This window comes from Opisthorchis viverrini (assembly GCF_000715545.1).
Source record: "Opisthorchis viverrini unplaced genomic scaffold opera_v5_543, whole genome shotgun sequence".
Taxonomy (NCBI): domain Eukaryota; kingdom Metazoa; phylum Platyhelminthes; class Trematoda; order Opisthorchiida; family Opisthorchiidae; genus Opisthorchis; species Opisthorchis viverrini.
This window is the reverse complement of record NW_008752205.1, coordinates 66083-92035: the sequence shown is the minus strand read 5'-3', so window position 1 is coordinate 92035 and position 25953 is coordinate 66083. Positions and strand designations below refer to the sequence as shown.

The 25953-nt window shown below is 43.4% G+C and overlaps 1 protein-coding gene across 1 annotated transcript in view; it reads right to left on the bottom strand.

Moving 5' to 3' along the window:
- Nucleotides 1-25953, bottom strand: part of T265_15491 (hypothetical protein) — a gene marked incomplete at both ends in the record, with an annotated part of 98511 nt that overhangs the window by 37960 nt on the left and 34598 nt on the right. Inside the window, 11 exons of the mRNA XM_009178371.1 lie at nt 406-513; nt 667-792; nt 2329-2478; nt 6042-6173; nt 9722-9886; nt 11939-12067; nt 13191-13402; nt 16615-17064; nt 18297-18541; nt 20958-21048; nt 23646-23904. Of these exons, the coding sequence (XP_009176635.1) occupies nt 406-513; nt 667-792; nt 2329-2478; nt 6042-6173; nt 9722-9886; nt 11939-12067; nt 13191-13402; nt 16615-17064; nt 18297-18541; nt 20958-21048; nt 23646-23904 (2067 nt within the window). The remainder of the gene's footprint in view (nt 1-405; nt 514-666; nt 793-2328; nt 2479-6041; nt 6174-9721; nt 9887-11938; nt 12068-13190; nt 13403-16614; nt 17065-18296; nt 18542-20957; nt 21049-23645; nt 23905-25953) is intronic.

Sequence of the window (25953 nt, the reverse complement as noted above, 5' to 3'; positions counted from 1 at the left end):
AATGACGACTTTACAGAGGGGGGCTTAGTGGATTGATTCCTCTTGTGAGTATGTTTCTCATAAGGTAAAATAGCGGAGATTGAGGTTTTAGTTCTGAGCTTCATTCAGTAAGCAACTCTAAAATATGTACGGCTGTTTTAACAGTAATGAGAAGCACCGGTGCTATGCATCCCACAGATCCTGAATACCCATAGGATTTCCTTCTATATTGCTGCATTAAATAAGGCGTATGCCGTGACGAATAATCTTACTTGATCAACTGAGTGAGTGAGATCTGTTCTTAGTATCCTTAATTCAGTGGATTTCAAAGTGCATCAACGTGGTAATCTGTTTTTAGCTAAGTAACGTTTCCATCGATCGTGTCCAGACCCACAGCAATCTGATTGGATAATTGGGTAGACTTACGATTATCTGACTAATTTTTACGTGATTGTACTCCAGAAGTCGCCACAGTGGTGGCATGAAAATGGCATTTGTGGTTCCGAATAGGTACACCTTCTCTAGCCGTACGCGCTGTAGAAAAAATGGGAAAAAACACTTGCACAGTGATATTGCACAGCTAAAGCGGAACATTTTGCTTGAAAAAAAGCTGAGAAACTTCGTTATTCCAATCAGAACTTGACTGGTAGAAAGCGACTCAGGTCTTTCACGTGGCTAGGGACTTACAAAGTCCGTTAGGAACAGAGTTAGGAATGGATCCGCAAATGGGAAGATGAACAGGATACAACCGTAGGCAGCTTCCAGCATACTGAGTGGGATGAAGAATATGGTTATATTGACAAAGATGACAATCTGGAAGGAAGAACGAGAGGCAGGGTCAATCCGACACAATAGTTTTCTAAGAAGTCAAAATACTGTGGACAGGATTCTCTATTTCGCCCGATATACCACTATTTAAGGTCCATGTCTGTTACGGAAGAAGGATACTGCTAGGATAATCGATTTTGTTCCCTAATGCTAATCTGAAAAATTGTCGAGGGAAACACGTGAGGTGAAATAGTGCCTAATGTATCACTGGATATGCCCCACTAGTGAAGTAGCAGGCTGCTAAACTCATCTATCTTTGTCCGTCAAAAAACGTCGCCTTAGTGAATCGGCATAGAGCACAAAACGATTTGAAGTGACATACTATCATTGTCATCCGGGTTTATGGTGTCATTTGGGGAGAATTAAGATTGGCAAAAAGAGGACATGGCTGAGACGGTCATGTGTTTGCTACTGATTGGTCGAAATAGCCTAGCTCATGGAATAAAATAAAATAGGGAAAAGCCAAATCATATTAACACATGGTTCTAAATAGTAGTGCTACTTGCTGGTTTGTGTTCATACTACTATTCTGGACATTGATCCTAATGTCCTACGGCAGTAGTTCTTGTTGAAGCGCTGGCCTCAAATTTCGCCCTAACTAGATCTCTTCAAAAGTACATATCTTTTACCATTGCGGGATGTGATCAACGGACACGTGACTGCCAGGCAAGTATCTTACCAGCGCACACTGGACGCACCTGCATTGTCATATCTGAACAGACGAAAGGGTTCACAGCTGAGTGTAGTCCGGATACACTATGCAATACCATATGCACTATGCAATACACTATATGTAATACAGAGGTCAGCCATCAGTGCCTAAGGCAACGTCCAATTAGATCAGCAAATCCAACAGTGTCCACTCAGAGAGTTCTTGGTCGACCACATGCGGAAAGAGTCATGGTTTTCCCCACTTTTGAACAGCACCAAATTTGGCGTTATCTCAAGTATGGGCTGGCTTACAACCTAAACTATTGCTATAACGCCTGATCCAGCATGTCTGGGTCATCAAGCTACCTACCGTCAAGCCCATTGGACCAGCACTGACATCTGTGAGAGTCTTGAAACTTACCACCATGCTTGTAAGCCACGACGTCTGCGTAGCGGCTCATCCTTCGACCGAAGTGGGTACACGTAGGAATCAAACGGTTTGCTGGAATCACTGGAAGGTTGATTAAAAAAGTCAAACATTTGGTTGAACTACATCACAAATCTTTTTGATAGCTCAATCCTCTTTCCGTGTGTCATTTCAACATTGTTACCAGACTGTGGTTTTACCCCAAGACCTACCAAAGAGGTGTCCATTTAGAAGAGTTAGGAGTTGCAAAATGTCAAATGCCGTCAGGAAGTAAGCGGTGAATGTACTAGGCACTAGCCAAAGATGGTCGTTCCAGATCGATCGCTGCTGTAATGTTGCACGTGGTGGCAACCTTTGATTATAGTACGATATCATAACAAACTGGGGCGAGTATAGGGGGCTATTCTCGAGTCATCTTTCAATAAGACAACAATAATACTTACCAAAATCGTTGAACCAAACAGCACCGTCGCTCCTCCGGAATTTTGAAAAAATAAACAACAAAAGTAGTTAAGGAGAATGTTATCCAGAGCTGCCAAAATGTTTATCCAATTGTGAACAAATATGGCCTGCCAGTAAGATAGAATGTGATCCTGAGAAAGGAAAGCAGACAATGGAATCAGCCAGTACGTGACCCTCAGTTTGAGATGACAAAGTTCAAATTACACTTGTTTCTCCCATTCGCTCTTTGCTATTGAGAGACTCTCATCAGGGATCCAGTCCTGATCAGACTAAGCATGAATCAGTGGTATGACTTGTCTGAACAGGTCACTGGCTAATTCGGCACAGAAACATTGCCAAAAAACAATTCCACTCGTCAGTGGTCGTGAGATTGAGAAAGTAGTCATCTGAGACCGTTGACCACATGGTTATCTGTCCGATCTTTTTACGCCCATTAAATGAGTCCGAATGAAGAGAGATTTTCTTGATAGTATAAATTCGTTGTAAACTGTCCGATGATATCAACACACACGACTTGTTTATTGCAAGGTTGTATGAGGGTAATAGTCTTATCAGTACATTCGCCGTACTCACCCATGGCGTTGTGATATGCAAGCCTACTGTAGGAAATTGCTGTATGAAAAGGGTGCACTACAAGCATAACGGTGCATGCTACTAGTGAAGCATGCGAGTAGTATCCGGTCAACTGTCAAAGCGCCATCCCCGCGAGTGATGGGAGATTGATATGGAAATTATTGTAATGCTTTACGGTGTTTGTAATTACTTTCTAGTATTCAGGAACCGTCATAGGAAGGATATTCACTTTTCAAAAACTCTCTACAAACGTGGTTTTCACTCTGTTGTTTTATTCCTTGTAACCGTTTAGTTGGTGTTGGTCGATAAACAACTCCGCACTCGGAGAAACCTTTCCTTCCACCAATATACGAAACGTGTATTGGCCACCCGAAAACTAAGGAAAGTAAGCACAGGGGTGAAGATGCTTTCTGACAGAAGAGCTAGAGCAGTGACTTTAAAAACTGTGTGACAAGTGACCTCCGAGTTACGGGGCAGCCTTTTACGACAGTGAAAGTCCTGTTCATAAATTTACTCATTTAGCAAGATTGACAGGTTTGAGCAGTATGGACACAAATAATACTTGAGTATGGTTAATTAGGTTGCTTCATTTTGTCCATTCTCACGGAGTATTCGGACTTCCAGTACATGACGCCCCGCGGAGGTACTCGCTGGCTTTGTGACCGATTTTAATTACTTATGCTCTGAACTCGTGGAAATTCATGCTGAGGATAGGCGAAATGATGTGGGGGCGGCTCTGAACCAAGTGAAAAATTCTTAGATTCCCTATCCCTGAAGGACAGCGGTCCGGTATATGTATAAGTGAACTTTGGGTGCAGTTGGATTACAAATTAACCTGCGGCATTAAAAAGCCTGTTCACAAATCCTCAGTACATTCCAAACATTTCTTAGTTTCTGTCCGGAATGTGTACAAGACAGTATAAAGATAGGAAATTTATGGTGACTACTCATGGCTTTCGGCAGGACAGACTGACGTTGGGAAATCATTTTTGATCTGATAAAAAAATAAGGAGAGGTGAACAAAAGCTGCCGTCATCGGCAACCGGCCCAACATATTTAACATTCCGCTGAAGATTCATCTCACCCACTTATTGGACGTACACTATGTTCGGTTTGTTCTTTTCAGATCTTTTAAGCAACCAATCACCAAACCACCTGGACCGACAAGTTTCAACCTCACTTAGTACTGATGAAGCTCACTTTCTTCTAGTTGAGGATCGAAAATAAGTGCTAGCCCACCCACCCTGCACCACGCTTCTTGCACCCTGCACTCATTTGAAGAGCAATGTTTTACTTAGCGTGGGTCTCAGGAACCGTTGGTCATTATGTTGAACCCTCAAGTACAGAGAGTCCTTCAACCTTTGAATGGCCGTTTTCTAGAGGCATCTTGCCATCAGTCAACTCTGCTTTCCTTTGGGAAACAGCTAAATCCTGCTCCCTCTGGAATCGATTCCAGTGGGGTTTGGTAAAGGATTGTCCGCGAAGATATTTTGGGCCAGTTTGCCGCAGTGTATCTCATACTTGTTTCAACGTCCCTGCCATCAGCCTCACATCTTTCTCATCAGCGAATAATGCAAGTGCTTCACGAGCATGCACGGTTGATACTGTGAGCATCATGAGCATCTCGTGATCGCAAAGCAAGTAAATCAACGTGTGGTGCGTAAGTACATCAGTTCTGTATCATTTGAGCCGAATTCGATCAAAAATGATTGGAGAATGTTTTGCGGGGCGTTTCACTAATGCCTGATTCTAAGGAGCTGAATCAAAGCGGTGATAATAGAACATAAGCGGTACCTGACCAGAATTTTGCACCCCAAATAGAATAAGATTTTTATCATTGCGTATAGGCCAATCGCTCATGGATTAAATCACAACCTATGCTCAGGAAACCCGATGACACAATGACTCCTCTGCTGTACACCATGCTTTCTCCAATGAAGTCGGCAGTACATCAGAAGAATTGGAAGCACTCACTGGTCAGTTGGGTAGCCCCTGACGCCCTTCACTAATTTAAGAAACTGATTGGGAAGTCGGGACTCATCAGTCCGTTACAGCATACAATTGCTTGAAACCGCTGTTTAAATACGGGTTACAAAACTACCTCAAAGAAGTGAGAATCGACAGAAAATACGTGACGCAATGCGCCTCCAGCAGGAGCAGAAACCCTATTGAGGAAGGTTACTGAACCGTTTGTTCTCAAAATCATACATTGTGTTTGAAGTTTACATCCGGTATCATCTGAAACGTTAACATTAAATACTAAATAATTGTTCATCTGCAAAAATATTTTGGTTCCCGCCAGCCATCCGAAAAAAGCAAGAGGGCTGAGATGCTGCCAGATTATCCGAGCCTGTTTCACTGGTACGTGGTGTTTGGTTGAATCTTTGCAATTTTTTCTAAGTTGGGCACTCCAAATTTCATCTCCACAATCAACCGAGTTGAACTAGTTGGTTTACTTTTCCAGGAGTTCTGTGATGCCAAGTTGGTTAGCCTGGTCTTGTTCTGAACATAGGCAGGGCAGGTAATCTGGCTATTGACAATGTCTTCCCAAAAGTCTCAAAGAATGACATCATAATCAAACATTGATACTCTATTTTGGGCTGAATTGCACTAAAATATGAACCGCTACTAAATATGGACGCAGCTTACTAGACTTGGCAATAGTATATAGTATAGTATAGTGTAGTATAGTATAGTATAATATGGTATAGTATAGTATAATACAGTGTAGTATAGTATAATATGGTATAGTATAGTATAATATAGTGTAGTATAGCATATACTGGGATGTCGAAATGCTAATGATTGTGTAAAATATCATCTGGGTTTAGTATAGTATAGTATAGTATAGTATAGGATAGTATAGTATAGTATAGTATAGTATAGGATAGTATAGTATAGTATAGTATAGTATAGGATAGTATAGTATAGTATAGTATAGTGTAGTATAGCATATACTGGGATGTCGAAATGCTAATGATTGTGTAAAATATCATCTGGGTTGGCAATAAAATGCTTCAACTCTACGCATGTTTTCACAGACAGTCCCATGTGATTCGAAAACGATCTGAACAGCATCCGGGATCTCTGGGAGCGCTCAAAGATAATAAATGCAACTAACCTCAAACGGAAACATGACGATCGTTGTAAAACAGGCAAGCATCAGATATTGGAATATATGAGTGAAGAAGTGTGCGCCCCAGTAAGCCCAGTGCTTCATTCCGTACATGTGAAGTTGAGTGAGAATGCGGAGCTGAGTAAACCACAAAAGAAAGTAAAGTAACTCCACTATGAGCGTAGAGTGCAAATGAAACGATGTCTCACTTCAATGTTATTCAAATTAAAGAGAATCAAAGTAGAATTTTAATAGTTCGGGCGGGGGCGGTGCTTGCGGCCTCTGTTTAGAAAGTACAAACTCATCATCACAAGCAGCATCATCATTGTCAGCTGTAATAACCACCTACTTGTCATACATTGGTTGTAGCTGTCACAGTTCCGTTCACCGATGATTCGGGGAGGTGAGGTAGGTAGCTGCGCATTGGAGGCGGGAGCTGATACATTAGCGCGTAAATACAGCACTGTAGGTGGACTGTTATGTAATGGGATTGGGAAGGGAGCTATGCATTGAAGGCACTGTAGGCTGTTATGTAATGGGATTGGGAAGGGAGCTATGCATTGAAGGCAATAGCTTGGATGCATGAGCGCCATTGATGGAACGACCGACTCATGTCTGACAATGTCTCTAAACAGTGATATGGTCCGTCTCGGGGTCCCATTCCAGGAAGACGACAATGACCAGTGCAGCTGAGTTTGTTGGTAATGGCTTTTATACTTCGCTACCAAGTCACTGTTTGACCGCCTCTGGCTATCTTGCACCCTTATGCGAAAGGAACCCCTCGAGCCATTCGGTCAACTGGCATACGCAGCACATGGCCAAGTCAGTGCAAGCTATGTAGTGCGATCAGTTCATCTATCGAGTGTGAGTTATTTCCGCCGAATACCATTCGACGAACTTCAGCATTGCTGCTCCAGTGTTCTCACCTGACTCAGGCAATGCTCCGAAGATATCGACGGTCAGACACTGAAAGTCTTTTGACGTCCTCGGTGCACAGCGGCCAGGTTTCTGATCCATATAGTAATATGGAGCGCACCGCAGCATTATAAACTCGACCCTTGACAGAGAAGCTGACGTCACGCCTACGCCACAGGTGACGTAGGTTCGCAAAAGCTGCTCTGGCCTTCCCAATCCGGGTTCACAAAATTGCTGACTACAGCAATATTGATTTTCGACACGGGTCGTCGCTTGTCACGTGCTCACTTTAACGTTTTCCTGGTTTCTGATATCTAGCACCTACGTATTCTTTTCTGTTACTGCTGACAGGTTTATGGCTGGGATGTGTTATTGCACTGAGAACACACTTCGAACTCTTCGGAATTATCGGTAGAATTCTAAAACGTTGGAGGCCAACGTGCTGAGACGCCAACTGTCAACTTTCAGTGCACCTACGTAACACGTATCCTCAAGGTTGCACCTACAAACGTTTATACTCTTAAAGCACTCACCGGTATAGACGCCAAAAGCTCCCCTTCACCGTTGCATCTTCACTTTACAAAGAATACTTCGAACTCCAGAGTGATAAGGCTCAATTCGATGTCTCCGGATCACGCAAATAGTAATTTATTTATCTGGTCGTCACTTCTCTGCGCTTTAGCCTGGAGTCGTTGTGTTTCTTAAGCATGGTGGAAGCTGTCTGACTTATTCTCTCGGTGATATCCCTAGTTGCCCAAGGTGCATGTTTTCCAACCAGAATAAAGCTGGCAGATTGCGAACTGGTGCAGAGAATCCTGCATACACGATTCATCAAACTCAGGCTTTGGTAACAAGCGTACCAACCACTGGCAGCACTTCATCTGTTAACTCTACACGAGTTTACAATAGCGCACCCAAATTATCGCGAATTATCACATCCAAAGTATTTCCGTTAACTTTATTCATGCGTCCCGTGGTTTCCTAGAATTGGGTTCCCAATCACCAATCCTGAAACAGTGCAGGTAAGCGGTCCATTCTTTCGATTCATGTCACTGTTTTTCTGAGCCAACTAAGAACTAGAGCAGAGAAATGAAATGAAGTCTAGGCTAGCCGGTGTCCAATGTAAACCTCGCCTAACATGGGTAAGGTGGTGCAGCTAGGAGGTTGCGAATTCCCTCCATCCGGATGGGTTATGCGCCATATCCTGTGAAGTTCTAAGATGCGTGCAAGGAAAACCGCTGGGACTCCGCATAGGAAGTCACAAACATCCCTCAGCATTCAGCGTGACAGTAGCTACCGTCATTTTGAATTGTCACATCATAGACCCGAGAACCTTTTACCAACAAGAGCTCGGGTTGAGGTAATCAGGCTTCCACAACGTTTCAACCACCTTAAACTAATGGGCATTTTTCATTGCTACAATGATACCGATTCATTGCAAAATACTCGCTTAGGCAAAGGAGTTTTGCGGAAAGCCCGTAGCCTATCAAATCCTCCTATGATCAAACTATTATTCAAGAACTATGTACTCTGAACTACTTTGAATTGAAAAGGATAGTTTTTCAACCATGAAGTAAGACTACCCTGGTTGTTTCCGTGCATAAACGTAACTCCAGCCCCTGTAGACCTTTTTTCGAGTTACTCAATGACGCATGTTGGCAAAGGTTGTTCGTGTCTTGATAATGGATACATTGACTTCATTCTTCACGGTACAATCGTGGCTTGAACAGTCATCAAAACATATGTAATTCAATTTCCTCTTCTTGATGTCTCAAAGGAATAGGTAGGAAACTGAATGTTCGGGAGCAAGGCCATGCAATTAGGAAGGGTGTAACGCATGCAAGATCAAGAGACCACATCTGAAGTTCTATTCACATTAGACCATAACAAAAGTGTCTTGTCAGCACAGTCTAGTTCCGAGCTCTTAAATATAACTCCGATAACAAAATTAATTACTTCATGAAGTGCGCATTCTATGATTGTTTGTTTTATAAGACCGAACAAAAAAAGGAAGGGATAGTCACTTATTTTGGCAGATAGTTATAAATTCTTGCACTAACATAGATATGCGTATAGAAAGCAAAGATCATAATAACAAACTTTAAAGGTTGGTAACTTGAACCGAAACTCTTCAGCAGTCCACGGCTCCGCCCATCTTGCAGCTCGTCAATTTGGCACAGTCCCCGAATTCCCGTCAACCTTATGTTCCAAAAAACTATCTTGTACGAAATCCATTCATTTATACATCAGATAAATCGATTTTACTGGAAGAATCTGTCAAATTCCAGCTTAATTTCTCGTTCACAATATTATTTAACTGCATAAGCCGCACAATATTCTGCGATACCCTGAATATCGTATCAACTGAAACATGAGGCGACTGTTGCACAGCACATTCAGTTATCACTAACAAGAGTTTAGGCCGGGATTTGTTTGAGTCTCTCGCGGAAGCCAGTTTGTTGTGCCGCTGAGGCATTCATCCTTGTTAAGTTTCACATGTGTATAATAATCACTTTTGGTGAAGGCATTTTAGAAGTCAAGGTGAGGTGTGTGGAGATGTTCCGGCACTCAATATTATTTGAAAAGGTTGTTAATTTCCAAACTGCAATTTGCATAACTTTGCAAACTGTAGGTTTTCATATTTTACTGACGGGGGTCAGCGTATTTAAGCTGCCACCACCTGACAATATTCATTCCCTCATGGAGATGGCTGCAATCAGTATCCAATAAGATGCATAATCAAGCATAAAACTTGCCTCTTTCTCCCGAACGATATCCCCGGCGATAAGTGGATTAAGAATGCAGTTGGCGACGCTACATATAATGAGATAAATGCAAGCGGTTCCCAGTTTCAGTTGCGGATGGGTTTCAGGCCATCTTGATTCCCATGAAGTCATATCACCAACCCAAGGAATAGTTGGATCATCTGTTCGAAGCTTTGGTAAATAGAAAGTAGACATTGTGCAGTTTCGTCATTCTAGGATAATTAGACAGATCTTCAGCTTGGTGGGTTTAAGGTCGCTCTACACTGGTCAGTTACAAGTCACCCATTTGGGGAAAAAGACTGTTTGCTGGACGAGAACAGGAAATCTGATACAAAGTCGGAGCACGGAGCTTAAGAACCTGCAAATCAAAAGCTGTATAATGATTGTGTATGCTGTCCGTCAAAACAGAAGTGTAGGCGATGCGAATAGGTTCCAGTGTCAGATGGGTTAATCAGGTCAGAATGCGCAAGTTGGTATGCAAACAACCTGAGGGCCTACTGTAAATCGTTGTAGGGCAGTAGTAGTCTTACCGATGGAAACAAAACATGTGGAGACTGTTGTGGACAAAGCACTGTCTATCAAAGGCCATGTGGGATTAGGAGTAGTAGAATGGCAAACACTCGGTGGTTCTTCCTTGACTGTGCTCGATTTTTTAGTTTGACGTGAGTGTAACAGGGCTGAACATTTTCCAACTTGGATGGCAACTGACGATATTCTCAAAAGTTGGTAGAAGAATATGGAAAATAAAAATCAGGCAGTTTTAGCAGAATGGGAAAGTTCGATATAACCATCTTTCTCGTTTTCGAAAGTAACCCAGATGGCAATATGGACCAAATTGTTTTCCCACCTGTTTGCTTTGGACTTATTCTCTATATCATCCCTCCGTGCGATGATAATTGATGTGTAAAGCATAGAAAGAGGGCATCTTTTCTACTGCACGGGGATCGACGTATGGCGAAACAAATACACACATTCACAGCGTGAATGTAAACTGTAAACAGAGTAGTACCTTAGTAGTAAATGCAAGCACACACGGTGCAAGCTAATGGACGGAGTCTTCGGAGGGCGTTCGAACCCGTAAACTCTTACTCATTGCATGATCACCCTATCAACTGAACTAATGCGGACCCTTTCTTACGTCACATATTTACATTTAAATAAATAGGACGTTGTGCAGCTGCAACAATGCTTCAGTGCCAAGCTGCTCCGCAACATAAAGAATGCACGAGAGCTGACGTACTGCCAGGCTTATCAAGCCTAGACAACAGCAGTTGAGATGGCATAGTTGGGTTCAAACCACGAACCTTTTGGTTGGTGAGTTCGTGCCTTAATCACTGAGCTATCTTGAGCTCTTGCACTTGAGCTTACAGTGATTCACCACATCCCTGACTAATGGATTAACAGTTGGCGTCTGCTACTGCCCAGCCGATTTACTTGATGGGTCAGAAGTTGCCATCGTCCAGGTTGACCAGCCTCTTATTAAGCTCCATTGTTGCCCAGTCTTTTCGTTTTGAACGTTCTAATACTCCTCAGTATAAATAAGCAACCAGTCAGATTGCTTCGTTAAAACGTCCGTAGTTTGGGCACAGTCATTAAGCTTCTTTTATGGTATTTCAAATGCAACCTGGCTTAGGCCGGTATAGTTAGAAATAACTTCGGTTTTCTAAGCTCATGAAGAAGCGAGTGTCGCTATTGGTGTGTCATCAATTTAGTTGATGCTCGCCGGTCCTTTCAACCTGAAACTCTTTGATGTGCCACAGCTTAAATCATCTTGTGCGTCAACCGAATGAGATCAGTCTTATTTCAGGGTGATTGCGCGCAAAATTCCGTACTGCATGACTCATCTAAAGATTCGTTTTGAAGAAGAAACCAGCGCAGCGTTTTGACACCTTCTCCACACTTGGAACTGTGCACATACCAGATAAAATGCTTCAGAAAAGTTTTGGCGTGGCCATGTTGATTGTTCGTTCAAAAAAAACTGCACTATCTAATGCATCCGATTCCAATGAGTGACATGAACGAATCCGAGTGACATCTGAGTGGACATCAATCAGTAAAGCTACCTACGTGAAATACTCATCGATACTTGGCAAATTCTGCACAGTTGATCGATAAAGCGCACACAAAGTAAAGCGAATTACTTGCCTCCACCTGTCTCAGCAGTCAGAGCCTGACAACGACGTTTTCGGTCTTGGAAAAGTAGAAAGCAAAGCATCAACTTACAAGTCCTTGTTGCTTGAGGTTCCTCGCATGCAGACAGTTCCACAGAGCAAAATGTTGCAGGATAATCTGCTGTGTCAGATCGTGATCCTGTCGTCCAAGGATCAAAGTGATATTGATTGAATTGTTGTGCTGAATTGCGAAAGGACAAGAAGTCACACGATGCGGCGATGTCAAGCGGTCATTGAAGCGACTCCAATTATATTTCTACATACGATCCTCTGATTTGCAGGTTAGATGATTCACCTAGTTTCACGTTTGCTTACGATGCACAAGGTATGTGAAATATCAATAAAGCCCTTCAAAATGGAGGCCACTTAGTTGTGGTATAAAATTCCCTACCCCATTGACAATCCAACGAGTACAGGCTAGGCCAAAAGCGATACTGCAGGATCGACCAAAAAACAGTACTGAAGACTATAAAGACCGCAACTACTATCGACCGTAATTCCGTTACACTACATAGTCAGGTATCCTACCAACCATTACTAATTGCTTGATGTGCCCTATCAAGCCTTGTCACTCCATCTTTTTGTACCATGTTTTTACTGCTTGATCGAGTATGTGCATACCTTCTACATTTGCTTAGTCTTGAACGCTGAAACTTAGTTTATCTGGGTTTATAAAGCCATTTGTAACTTCGATTTGGGATTGATCCAATCGTTGGCTGGTCTTTGCGTCAAGCTTGACAGTAAAATCAAACAAGCTTCTAGTATAACACTTGAACATGATAGCTTCTTTTTACGATCGCTATTTCGTTTTCTAAGAGATTTGGAAATTTGTAGCGGATATTTCGTTCTGTAACTGAGGCTAATCTGTGCTAAAAAAATTGAGGAGCACTGTACAACTGTTTCATCCCTATTTGGAACCATCAGCATAACGCACCTCTTAAATGTCAAGGAAGATTCGAGCTCGAAGCCTCCCGACCAACGGTTGAAGGCTAAAATGTTCCGCTTCGTGTGTCTGGTGAGTAGTTGGATTAACTTGGACAGAAGAAGGTAGCCAGTGATTGGCCGGGCCCTAACAGCTTAGTAATTCTGAAGACTTATCCAACACCAATTTACTGAGTAGCAAGAAGCAGAATACGCATTTCATGTGATGATAGAAAAACGGTTAGCTGAGCCGAATGTCGCACGAGACTAATCTAATCACACTGAATGCTACCTAGTGGTTCCTCATGTTCCAACGCAATGTTTCGAAATGAAAGGCAGAAAACCTGATAGAGCTGAAGCAAGGCAGTGAAAAGTTTACTCACCCACGCAGCAATGTCAACGCGAGTGGATCCGAAACGACTGTAATTGTAAAGAGGATGTATCGCATCCTCACTGTATCCAGTCGGTGACAACTCGCGCCAGAATGGTAGTTTCACAAAGTAGGGTTCTTTTGGTCCAAGTTGATTTCGTAGGCATACGAGGTCCTCGTCAAATAGAGTCTGATCTACCACTGTCGACCAGTTACCTTCGGAATCTTTGTATGTAGAGTAACAGATTTTGGGTGAAATAAACCATCCTGATACATCTGTATCTAACTCAGGCGTAAGATGAACTCAATCCATCACTATACGTTCTGGTGTAGCCGCACTATGAAATAACCATTTTCTCGACTTGGCTCAGAGTCCGAGGGCCGATTAAGTTTGGCAAGCAGTTGACCACTCAAGATTGTACTACTGTGTGCCAAACCTACTCATGAACATGTTTCAAGGTGGTTATGGTTCTCAATCCCATTACTCTGAGTACCATTTCAAGGTTTTTTGAGAGAGAAAAAGTGTTTATCGAGTTGACGAAAAGTTTTCTTCAACACTGTATGGTGGGGTGTATCTTTTGATTGATAACCTCTAAGGGGTAATCTGTAAGAGGGTGACTTACCTGCTGATATATTTTTCAGACTGCTGTGGCTAATCCAAAAAAATTCGCCATTTGTGTTCATGATTGTCCCTGGTTGTCCTGGTGCGGATTTATGGACCAGTCGATCCCCAGCTCAAGGAAGTGGCATCGTTGCCCGCTGGTCCCATGTTGGCCAAACTAGCATTTTCTGGTAAACCAGTAAATGTGAAGTGCTATCAACTGGCACGATGCTTCTTGTGAACGCGTTTTTTACACCGGCATTACTCACAGAGCCATTTTGTTTTAAAACTAATAGGGCGGCTTCACACACTGTCGAAAGCAGGATTAAGGTGGATCAAACATCCGTCTTCACTTCTCGTCGAGAACAAACGTTGCCCAAATTCTTCAGTTACAAAGTGACTGGAATATAAGTGTTGCATGCTGTTCGACAAGTCAGGATCCAGTTGCTTTTGCTCGGCAATTGAATCGGGTTAAGATATCGTACGACCGTCAATCTGCTATTTTTGTTCCAAGTTGATGGTACCATCCTGATAGATTTACAATGTCCTGCCATACAATTGATGCAGGTTTCCATCGTTCGTTACCCCCAACGACTGGTGCTCACAATAACTGCCAACCCCCTTAGAATGTACTGTCTGCACTGGTACATTTTGCATTAGTCATACGAACAAATTGGATTATTTTCAGAATGACATTCGTACCGCTGCAGAAAGTGCTATTTTCACTGATTGTTCCTAGGTTTGAAACTCGGTGATCTTGTGATGTCAATCAGTAGTCATCTTTTTATTTAAGGACTCAAGCCATTTTGGTAAGCCCCATCACTGTCTGTATTGTGAGCTGCCGGTGCTAACACAGTCCGCTTCATAAAAGAAGTGACAATGCTGATCCTCTGTACAGTGAGGTGGGCAGTGTGATTTCAAACATTTCATCAGAGTCGAGGCGTAATCAGCATGCAAGATGTGCTACCGAAAGTCCATTTCATTTAAGCCATTTTCTTTACCATTGCCTTATGGGTCACCCTTCTCAAAAGTTCGTCAGCCTCTCCTGACTGTTCACTCACCAGCAATGGCTCCCCTACCATGTCCATACTCCGGTTGTTCGTTTGTCCCTGTTTGATCTGATCGTCTCTGTTGTCTGAGTATAGGTCAACAATCTGCTGTACATTCACAATTGCTTCATGCTCCTACCAAAACAAGAGTCGTTTCCGTGGCTGGAAGGCTGTTTTCTTCCAACCGATCAACACCACCATTACAATGGGAAATTAACCCAATGAAATAGAATAACTGTTCAGTCGTAACATTCCTTCCGTACGTAGCTGCCGGGTCATTTGAAGGAAGGATGAGGGTTGACTGGCTGATCAAACCAGGACAGCACCAGTCGTGCTACAGGGCCTGGGTGCAGACCACCACCTTTCTAGTCAGTAAGTTCGCACCTTATGCACTAACAGGGTATGTGGTCGCTTTCTATCACAGATTCTGTTCTACTGTCGACAAAATAGAACCCTTGACTACAGTAAAAAATGTTACACGAACTTTGCCGAGAAATGCGTACAATGCTTGATTATTATCCGCTGGAGTTTGATGACTATAAAAGGCAAGAAACAAGACTGTAGTCATTTGAACCCTCACACGCTTTAGCACATTATTTCTGGTGTGTAGGTCTGTGATTCAGTCACAGTTCACATGATCTGAACTTTAGACGGGAATTAGAGGTTGAAAAATCACGGCGAGAAAAATATAATTATCGCAAAAAACGACCCAAAAGTACGATTTTTATTTTTTAACCATTTACTGGATGGTTTTGGACCTGCAAATGAGAAAGCTTTTAAAAAATAACCCTTTTTTTCAAATTATCCGTTATTTCCTTTCTCTTGTCTCCTTAATGTACAAGCATGATTGTTGCGAATGTAAGTGTTTCGAACAGTTCCGCACCAATTATGTCCAAATTGGACTAACGCTAGGGTGGTCGTACGGAACTGATGAATTTTATTAGGACTGATGTGACACTGACCGATCTGCTCGGAAGCCAATCAAATTTGAGGAAGTAGACCAAGACCAACCCAGATAGCAAACGCACCCATCAGAATAAATTTCAAAACTCCCCGAAGGTAGGTATATAACGAACCAATGGAATGCGATAGATGCGGAGCACAAAATCACCTGGGTAGCATTTGTTGGGCCCTAGCGTCCGACTAGCCAACCACATTGAAAGATATTATATGATCTTCGAGAACTAAGTAAACACCAGCAGATAAGTAGGAGGCATCCACCTAACAGCTCGATGGTGGTGCCTCGCAGTTCAACGGCCAAGCGCGGTGACGAGATTTACAGCGACCAGTTCGTCGTATTTTTATGACCAGGTTTACAGAATTGCCTAAATTCACTGTCTGGGACTGACAGCTACCGTGCGGATGCATCGTAGTACTGTCATTTCCGGGATGGTAACTAAGATAACTCAACATTTAACGCGAAATTTTCTGGTAGGAGCCACCTTCAACTAGAACATTTACTCACTCTAGATGTGTGTTTATTTACCTGTTGACTCGTGCACAAAAGTACCTGCCACACACGGTTTTGTCCACCGGTTTTTTTGTTGTGCTTCGCCTGATGGAATGGCAAGTTTTTCCGACGTGTTAATGTGGGGGATTTTCAGATAATTTGAGTAACACACCTGTATCCGTGTACCAATAATCAGAGTTCCAGCATTCCATACTCCCTGTGATCTACATCAGCAAACAGACAATTGGATGGAGGTCTTATTTTGACTACCTAGAAAGGTTCTGACTAACCGACATCACCACAATCATCCAAACAGTTTCAAACTATTGAAACTTACTAACAGGATAGGCAATCGATATATGTTGCCTGGTGTCGGTTATATTCGTTCGTGTGATGTAGTCGTAGTGTTCCATTTCAACCGTCCTTGGAAAGTTGGTCGTCTCTACGTAGTAGACTATGGACGACACACCAACCATGATCATCGGGAGAAACGAACGCAGTAAGATATATATTGGAGTTGGTAACATCAACAGACCAAGTAGGACACGAATCAGTAGACCAAACTGTCGGAGACCAACCGCAACCTCTGACCTCGGGCTGGGCGGGAGTAGGGGAAAGTCGACTACAGGTTCTCTTGGTGGATGCTTCTCCTGAACTGACCGGATACTCAGGGGACGAGTGAGTTGTTTAAGGCGTTCTCCAACCGCGTAAGACGTCTTATGTTGTCTCGGTTTCTCATCCGGTTTAGCCAACAGTGTTTCGTCATCTTGATCCAGTGGTTCAGCTCCTGTGTGAGAAAGCCGGAGGATTTTTGTCAAGGTCAGTTATTAGTAGATGGGCCTGGCAAGGCCTGGAGAAAACAAAAGAAAATATGGAGTACCCGAGAGTTGAGTTTGTATGCAAGGTAGGGCAACCCAACCATTTTCCAGTTCACCTAAAGTTCAACAAGTGAGGCAAACTATTTGGTAAGATAGAGTGGGTATTTGATTACTTCACTTACTATGCCCGTTCGTGTAACGGTCTGCATTTGAGGGTTGACCAAATCACCAGTATGGTCTGTATTTCAAGTGTACAATGAGCCAACTCACACACATCCTGACTGGATAGTTTTCTGGTCTCACATTTCACCAACCTAGAAACTCGAATCTCTCAATCCACCTTCTATTGATTAAGTCGAAATGTACATTTTGTGCCAATAGTTTGCCCTGTCTGATGTCTAATTAGCAGGAATATGCCAATCTTATATGGGTTTCATTCGACCACAATGAAACAGCCGGATCCTTGATCGATATGCCGAATCGCCACTTCTATCAGGAAGTTCAAAGGTTACTTTCTGTGTGCTTCCATGCATCTAATGACGAAGAAGCCCTTCGTTTGTCTACGCTTTCATAAGTTGGGAATGTTTGTATAGTTCGTGATTTTCAGACCTATAGCCAAATAAGACTTCAAATGGAATAGCTTGTCGATCACTTGTAGGGTACCTTAGGTCTACGCAGTATCTCGCTTTCTGATCTGGTTGACGGTCCGTCTGTTGTCCGTTTAGATGAGCGAGGTTGAAAGTGACTGAAAGGTGTTTTATAGCCGTAACGTAGTTCTCAGTTCTTCAGTCCACAAGTGATACTCCTTCAGCCAGTTTAGCATAAACGGCCTGTCTGTCACTAGTTGGACAAAAAGAGTGACTGGACACTCAAATCAGTTGCCCAAGAATAGGCGTGAAACGGGAGTAACATTTTTTTACCTCCACCTGGGGGACTATGAATGGATGAATTCAATTAACAAAACCTTGGAAACAACTTGTCCCATGAGTGGCGGGAATATAACCGCTGATGATGTATGTGATGCCTCAATGAGAATGAGGTGGCAAGGCCACAATTTGCAGACCCTCCGACCAGTTTGATTGATAACCTATCCGGTCACACGAACAATCCCACTAAAGTAACCTAAAGCATGCGTCTCACTTCAACACAGACGAACGAGCACAAATTCAAATGAGTCAGAATGAGATAAAAGGATGCTTACCAAGCTTGAGAAATATATCTTCCAAGCTAGTAACTGTGAAACCAAAGCTCGCGACGCTGCACTGAGTCAGTTCATTCTGACCTTCATCGGAGAACATTAGTAGCATTAGGGGATTCATAGCATTTGGTTGAATAAAAAACGTCAGTTGTTCCGTGAATTCACGGACGAAGGAAACACCGGAGATGCGGTCGCAGAGAAATCGCTTCAGGCGAGAAGAGTTGTCCCATTTATTCGTTAGTGTTACACTAAAAAAGTGGAAAATGAAATTTTGATGTGACTCTTTGGCCCTTCTGATGTGAATACATGAAGAAATCATACCTGCACCTTTCTACCCTCTTTCAGACAGTCCGGATAGAAACTGACTACAGTCAGCAGCCATATCTTGGGCAGGAGATCACGTGGGCCCTATTCAGAAAGGGCATTTACATCGACAGTACCGAGGATTTTCGTGATCACTTTCACATCCTTCTACCAAGTCAAAGATTAGTGACTTCTCTACTTGTGCCATTCTGAATTGGGAACAGAAAGCAGCACTCGTTTTGGTAAAAAAAATAAAAGATTTAGCACGCATGATACATGAACAAAACACGGTAGCTTTGGGTGCTGAACACATTCTTCTTCACACGATCGAACGCTCTTTTCTAATTGTCTCGTTGTGGCTTTGTATTCCCAACTACCGTCTACCCTAGTGATTTTGGTGAAAGGTTCGTGGGGAACATGCTTTGACATGTCACACAAAGTACCGTGGGACCTTCGCACCCTCCTGCCTGGGGAGAACATGATCATGCTGGCAGATGATTGGAAACATTGCAGAACGTGGTATGCAAGTGATTCTAGTGCCGCGCATGCTGTCATTTTCTAGCCGAACTGCCTATTTAAAGTTCTTCTGTCGCTAGGCTTATGTCGGACCAGGTTCACCAAAAATGCCGGATCGATCCTACTGAGAGCACCTTAGTTTGACATGACACTCAGGTAGGTCTATTTTAGTGTTGTAGTTAGTTTATTCCTTGATAAAATAGGGCTTGAATGAAATCATTTTCCTCTCCACTCTTTACTAAGACTTTGTTCTTTTTTGGTTGTGTGATTTTTAAGCACCAGCATGCAATGCTAGCATGCCAATGATGATGATGATGATTGATGATGATGATGATGATGATGATGATGATGATGATGATGATGATGATGATGATGATGATGATGATGATGATGATGATGATGATGATGATGATGATGATGATGATGATGATGATGACAGTAATGGACAATTTGGTGCCAACCTATGCGGCTGTGGTTCTGGGACAACAGCTATCCATTACCTGAAGACGTCTAGAGGTTACATGGATAGAGCAGAGATTTGGATGAATCGTACAACGCTACTCCCTCCAGGAAATCCCATTACGAAGACAAAAGTGACCATGGGCAACTGTCATTTGGACTGTTCAAGAAATTTTCTTTCTTTCAAATGGAATATTCTTAGCAGTGCTAAACGTGAAAGTAGAAGCTATGGAACTTTGAGAGATGGCATTCCTGAATGTTTGTTGCGTTTGAAAGCGCTTTTAGTAAGTAGTCGCCTTCTTGGACTGATCTGCTTGCTTTACCGTGCTTTTTATCTTATATGGGGAGAAGAGCTGGCTGTAACAGTATGGTAGAACGCAGTAACTCAGAGACTGGGGATCATAGCAACGCCTGCTGTCATTAAGCCGGTCACTTTCAACTGTTCCTTAAGAATGGCAGTCTGTTGCTACTACCAGTGGATGGAAGAAGGACTTCGCTGCGGATTTACCTACTCGGAAATGCCAACTGACCGGTTACAGACCATTGAACAAGGAAGCGAAACTCTAATCTGCATCTTAGTTCCAAAAACTGGACACAGATCTTCTCCCGAACGAGTTTTCTTAGAGATTAGTTGCCTCCACTCATTCATCGGTCAAATCTAAGCAAATGTTACAAAGTGGCCCCACGAATTCCGCAACAGAATTCCTTTTATCCATCGACGCAAACCGAAATTCTACAAACAACACATACTACTCGCGTGCCTCCCGATCAGTAGTATCACCGTTACACCAGTATTGCAATGCAAATATGTGTGACAACCCTACAAGCAAAAATCAGAATTTGTCATCATCGCCGGTGTCGCAATTGCAGTTGCGCATTTTGAAGATGAGCAATATGTTTGAATTAGAGATTTTCTGGACTAGACTGGTCGGTGGACGAAATCGTTGAGGGACTGAACAAGCAAGTGGTCGATGCCGTGGTGGTCAGTCTGATCCCTCAAGTAGACGTCAGATGATGAGGCTGACAAGCCGTTTTAGACCCACGACACCTCGCCACGTGGAAAGTTTTACAACTCAGACTTCCCCTCATCATTGGAAGCATCATACATGAGATACTTCCTGTTTTTCAAAAGTAATTGGTTCGCTTCAATGAACAACGTCCCATCACTGCTGGATTCGGATAATCCGATAAGGTATAGAGGACTGCTGCTGCTTACCAATAAGTTCTGGAACGGGTACACTTAGAAAATTCTAGACTAGCACTATTGATGGCCAGGGCGAAGGGACATATGTGACAAGGAGCAGTCTGAAAATCTAATTACCTGGTATCACCTGCGCCCTGCAACTCCTCATGTCAAATTGAGAACGAAGTAATTTAATGACTCACTTCAGCATATAACCGGGATTGTAATTCTCCTTCAGAAATCTCGAGGTGCCATAGCAAACCAGTCGACCACTAATCATAATCGCCTTCCTATCTGGTGAATAGAGGGGAGAAAAAACAGTGGATCTTTGTTGTCACTGTTGTTGCTGTCTTGTTTTCTGGCTAGCAGAGCTACAGCCTTAGGGCTGACCAAAGTGTAACGAACTAAGTGTCTCTAGATAGGTAAGAATACTGGAAGTCGTGGACTAACCCCCAAACGACAGCCATTTTTATGAGTGATATATCCAACCCGGCCGTAGTCAAGCGACGCCGTTGGATCTAAACTGGCAGTCAAATGGGTCACAGTAAATGATATGAAATGACTCCCCCAGGTTGAGTGCGTGCCCGGTGTCAATTAGGTGGGACGCGGTTGAGCTTCTGGCTGAACTGTTGTGTCTAATGGTATTCCGACAAGAGAGGTGCTCATGTATTTTCCTATAAAGTTGCCGTGTCGTACGCCAAATGTACTCCACACAAAGGGTTTGTTGTGAAATAAGACCGCAGAGTTCCAGCCGGAAACGTGCGTTGTAGGGATCTTGGTTGTAAACCAAGACCGCATAGTTCCAGCCGGAAATGTGCGTTGTAGGGATTGATTTGAGCGGTGATCGACTACGCCAGCCAACAGATCACCTTTATACGGTAAACTCAATGTTTGCTTCTTTTCAGTGGTCGTGATAGGCGGTTGGGCAGGATGACCTGACATCGTCGCCTATAAATCTCTCCGAATGACCATTCGCTCGGGGCACGTTAGGAATGTGCTGCAGTTCAGAGTCCGGTGTATCGACAGAGCGAGAAGTCTCGCTTGGTTGGTTAAAGTGCAAAGCAGGGTTCGTTTCTGCCTCAGTGGCACAAAACCAAGGAAGTGTGTGTAGTCACATCCACATGGGCTTTCTGTAAGTGAGACTCTGAATATAACTCATGGAATGCTTGATTAGCTTAAGGTTTAGGAAACGAACAAAACATTCTGATAAGAAAATGTGTGATATGAACAAAACCCTGGGCGAAAGAAAGGGTTGAACAGCGTAGAACCGTCTAACAATCATGTTGGTATGTTTTTTATATCATCTAGCCATGGAAAGGTTAAAGCGCGGTGTAAAGGCTCACATCATCAACCTATGTTTTAGTGATATTCTCAGCCGCAGTGTTCCACAAACGACTTTCTTGTTTCAGTCACATCAGTGGAATTTCACAAGGATCATGACTGCTTTCATTGTCTTCTAGAAGCGCTGGAACACAAGCCAGATGTGGTCAATCCTGAATAGCAGTCCAGCACGAGTTTCGGCATAACGGCAAGAATAACCGTTAAACTACTCTTCAGAGCTCCACAAGAATCATCGGTGAATCACTCATATCCCTGTCTGTCAAAATCCGATGTGTGACCTCCTTCCATAAAGCTATCCTGTGCTGTAGGCTTTAGACAGTTTTTTCAGTCGCATATATGTTTTCATTAGTGCTGAACGCAGTAAAATCCAGAGAAATTAGACTTTATACTGCGGGTGGCAAGTCATTAGTGTGATGCATCTCTAGCCACATGGGATGAAGTACTGCTCACTCTGCAGTCCAACATTTTACATCAGGTGAAACATAGGTGCCCCATAGATTCCTGACTTTCCTTAAGGTGCCGTACGCCAACTCCCGCGGACGCGTGAAGGTCTAAGGCAAGTTCTCGTATGAGTCCAGTACACCAAGAGGTGTCAGGCAGGACTGTCCTCTTTCGCCTTTCCCCTTCAACTTCATCACCACCATGATTATGGTAGACTCATTAGCAGTCTTTATTGCCTGCTGGATCGAAGCCCTCTCAAGACATTCGCTCACATATATCGAGTACGCTTACAACATGGCTCTTCTTGGGTCTGACGTCCTCATAAGTCAGATAGCACTCAATAATCTGAATAATACTGCTTCACGGTTTGGCGTGCGCCTCACAGGTCTACAGGTCTCCCGCAAGACTCACTGTACCAGCACACTCTAGGCGCATACAGCAACAATACATACCACTTTTCCCCAGCTAAGTTCTGTACACAATAAGGACTTGTGTTTAAAAGCGTGCTCCGTATGCTCGTCAATTGACTTCATTAAAAACTCCTTTTCGAACAACTACGCAAAGGGTGGAAACGAGCCAGGGACAGCCAAACAACGACTTGGCAGCGAAGCGTGAAAGACATAACCAGAAAACCCAGCTGTGCTGGTCATTATCACCCCTTAGATGGTGACCTCGAGACGGGACACATCAATGGCTCGAAACATTGTCAGACATGGCCCAGTCGTACCCTAAATAGGGCTCATGCCTACAAGCTATTGCCTTCAATGCGTAGTTGTCATTTCAATCTCCTCAATGAAAAAACCCCTGTATTTCTATCAGGTACCGCCCCCACTGTGTAGCTATCCACCACATCCCCCCGGGGCATCGGCGGAAGAACCGGTTGCAGCTATAACCATTATACGGCAAGTGTGTGATTTTTACAACTGATGATGTTGAATAATTTGTCAATTAACGACTTCCCAGAGAAGTTTGTGTGTAAGTGGACCCCTTTCTCTTGGTATGCTAGGATGACCGGTTACAAATGGGACTGAGAGATTATAGGACAACGGACAAGCATTACGTTCACTAGCTGGAATATCAGATAAGTTGTGAACGGAAAATCGACCAACCTGCCAATACATCGGCTTCATCCATGTAGTGAGTGATCAAGACAATTACGCGATTGGGTCGGTAATTTCTCAGTACCTTCCAGATACATCGTCGTGAGAAGGGATCGACACCGGACGTCGGCTCATCCAACATAATCAGTCGCGGGGAGCCCAGCAAAGCCATGGCTACTGACAGCTTTCGCTTGTCTCCTCCTGGAAGCAAATTTGTGGCCGTATGCGTGTACGAGTCCAGCTCAAGCTGGGTGAAAAGTTTCATCGTCTACACAAAACGTAAAATTAAACCGATTAGAGTGCATCGACTTATGACGTGGCCAGCTCATTTAAAAGCTTTTCAAGGCTCTTTAGAGGAGCAGAGGTCTCGGAGGTATGAAATCCAATCCGCTTTAAAAGGTAGTGGCTATTCAAATATAAGTTTCATTAACTGCAGTTACCCTGAATATACAGTAGTCTCCTCAAATAAACGACATTAGCCAGGCCTGGCTGAAGTATTTGTCTTGGGAGGTAACACGCTGTCCCTCTGACAGCAGCTGTGAACATTGGCTGGATTTTGCGGCTTTCCTTTTGAAACTTTAGCCCTAGGCCAACGTTCTCCACTGCTTTGTCTGGATGAGCTTCCTTGTAGGTTTCGGTACGGGTGTATTTTAGTTGCTCCTTAGCTTGATTGGTTGATCACGGACCGGAAGGTTCGTGGTCCGAACACGACTTCTGCACCTCGACTTCTCCTGTCTAGGCTTGGGCAACCTGGTAGTATCCCAGCCTTCGTGCCCCTTTCCGCTGGCACGGAAACTGGGTACCGAAAGGCTGCTACAGCTAAACTATTTATTTTATATTTTATATATAAATATATGTGGAGATTCGACCCTAAGGTCCGTATACTCCATGACCACCGAGGTTTCCATTCATACAGGCAAAATTCTTGCAAAAACCAAGGGCCAGATATAGTTCAGAACTCAGCTGCTGTACGTAGAAGCATTGGAAGCATCCTTATCTTATTCCTTAGTCCTCAGACTAGGCCGACCAGCCATAACCAGGTGAGTTCAAATGGGTCTCGTCAAACAACCCTATTATCTACTGTCTGTAAGACCAGAAGATTCACATCCTAGACATCCAGAAACTAACCTATGATCAAAACTCCAGCTAAACATGGAAAAATATTGTTTAAGGAGAAGCATCCCTTGGCGATTAAAAGCTCAGAACCTGGAACATTAGAGCCTCACTGGACAAGGAGAATGACGATAGGTCCGAACGGCTGACAACACTTGTTGCTAAGGCATCCAAACCATATGGTATCGAAAGTGGGTTGAGCGAGACAAAGCTGACAGAACTGACAGAACTATTTGAGGCTGGAGCTTGGTGTGCTTTCTGGATAGACGTTTCAAAACATAGTCAATAGGGGTGTGGGGGTGGACTGGACGTATCTAGAAGCTGGCCTAAAAGAATCGTCGGTAGACTAAAGTCTATCTTTTGAAGAATGACAGCAGTTCGAAGTAAACTCGCAGGAAGACGCTCTTGTAGGTTTCTGCGCAACTTTGCGCCCACCGCGAGTCCATCCGAAGAGGAAGAAAAAATTTTACACTCACTCATCGCAATTCATCCAGTCAGTACCCCACAGAGACTATGCTATCTTGATGCATGGTTTTAATGCCGCAAATGATTAGAATTAGAAAACTTGGAAGAATTGACCACCAGTAATCAGTTTTGTCAGATTTCACACAGTGCACAATCTGCTCGACCTCTTTCCTCTGGAACGTTTTAAGCTTTACCTGTGAAGTTGAAAATGCGGGCATTACCCTTAACCTTCTTGGCTATTTTGCTAGGACTAACGAATCGGATTTCAACGCGATTTTGTGTCATAAACCGACGACAACTGGATTATTTCTCACGCCATCCTGTGTATATGAAACAAACACTGTAAGCTCACTGGTAAACAGAGCTAAAATGGTTATCAATGATCACAGTTGCAATGCCACCGAGATCAATGACATTAGGGATATGCTGTAGCGGAATAAGTTTCAGGTCATCATTATCATCAATGTCATCTGTAATAACCACGTACTTGTCGTACAGTGGTTGTAGCTGCCGCCGTTTCGTTCACCGATTATTTGGAGGGGGGATAAGTAGTGGCGCATTGCAGGCGGGAACTGATAAATTGGTGCATAAATCCAGCACTGTCAGTGGGCTGTCAAGTGGAGGGTTGGAAAAGGAGCTACGCATTGAAGGCAATAGCTTTGATGCACGAGCGCCATTGAGAGCGCGGCTGGGCTATGTCTGACAATGTCTCTAGCCATTGATGTGGCCTGTCTCGGGG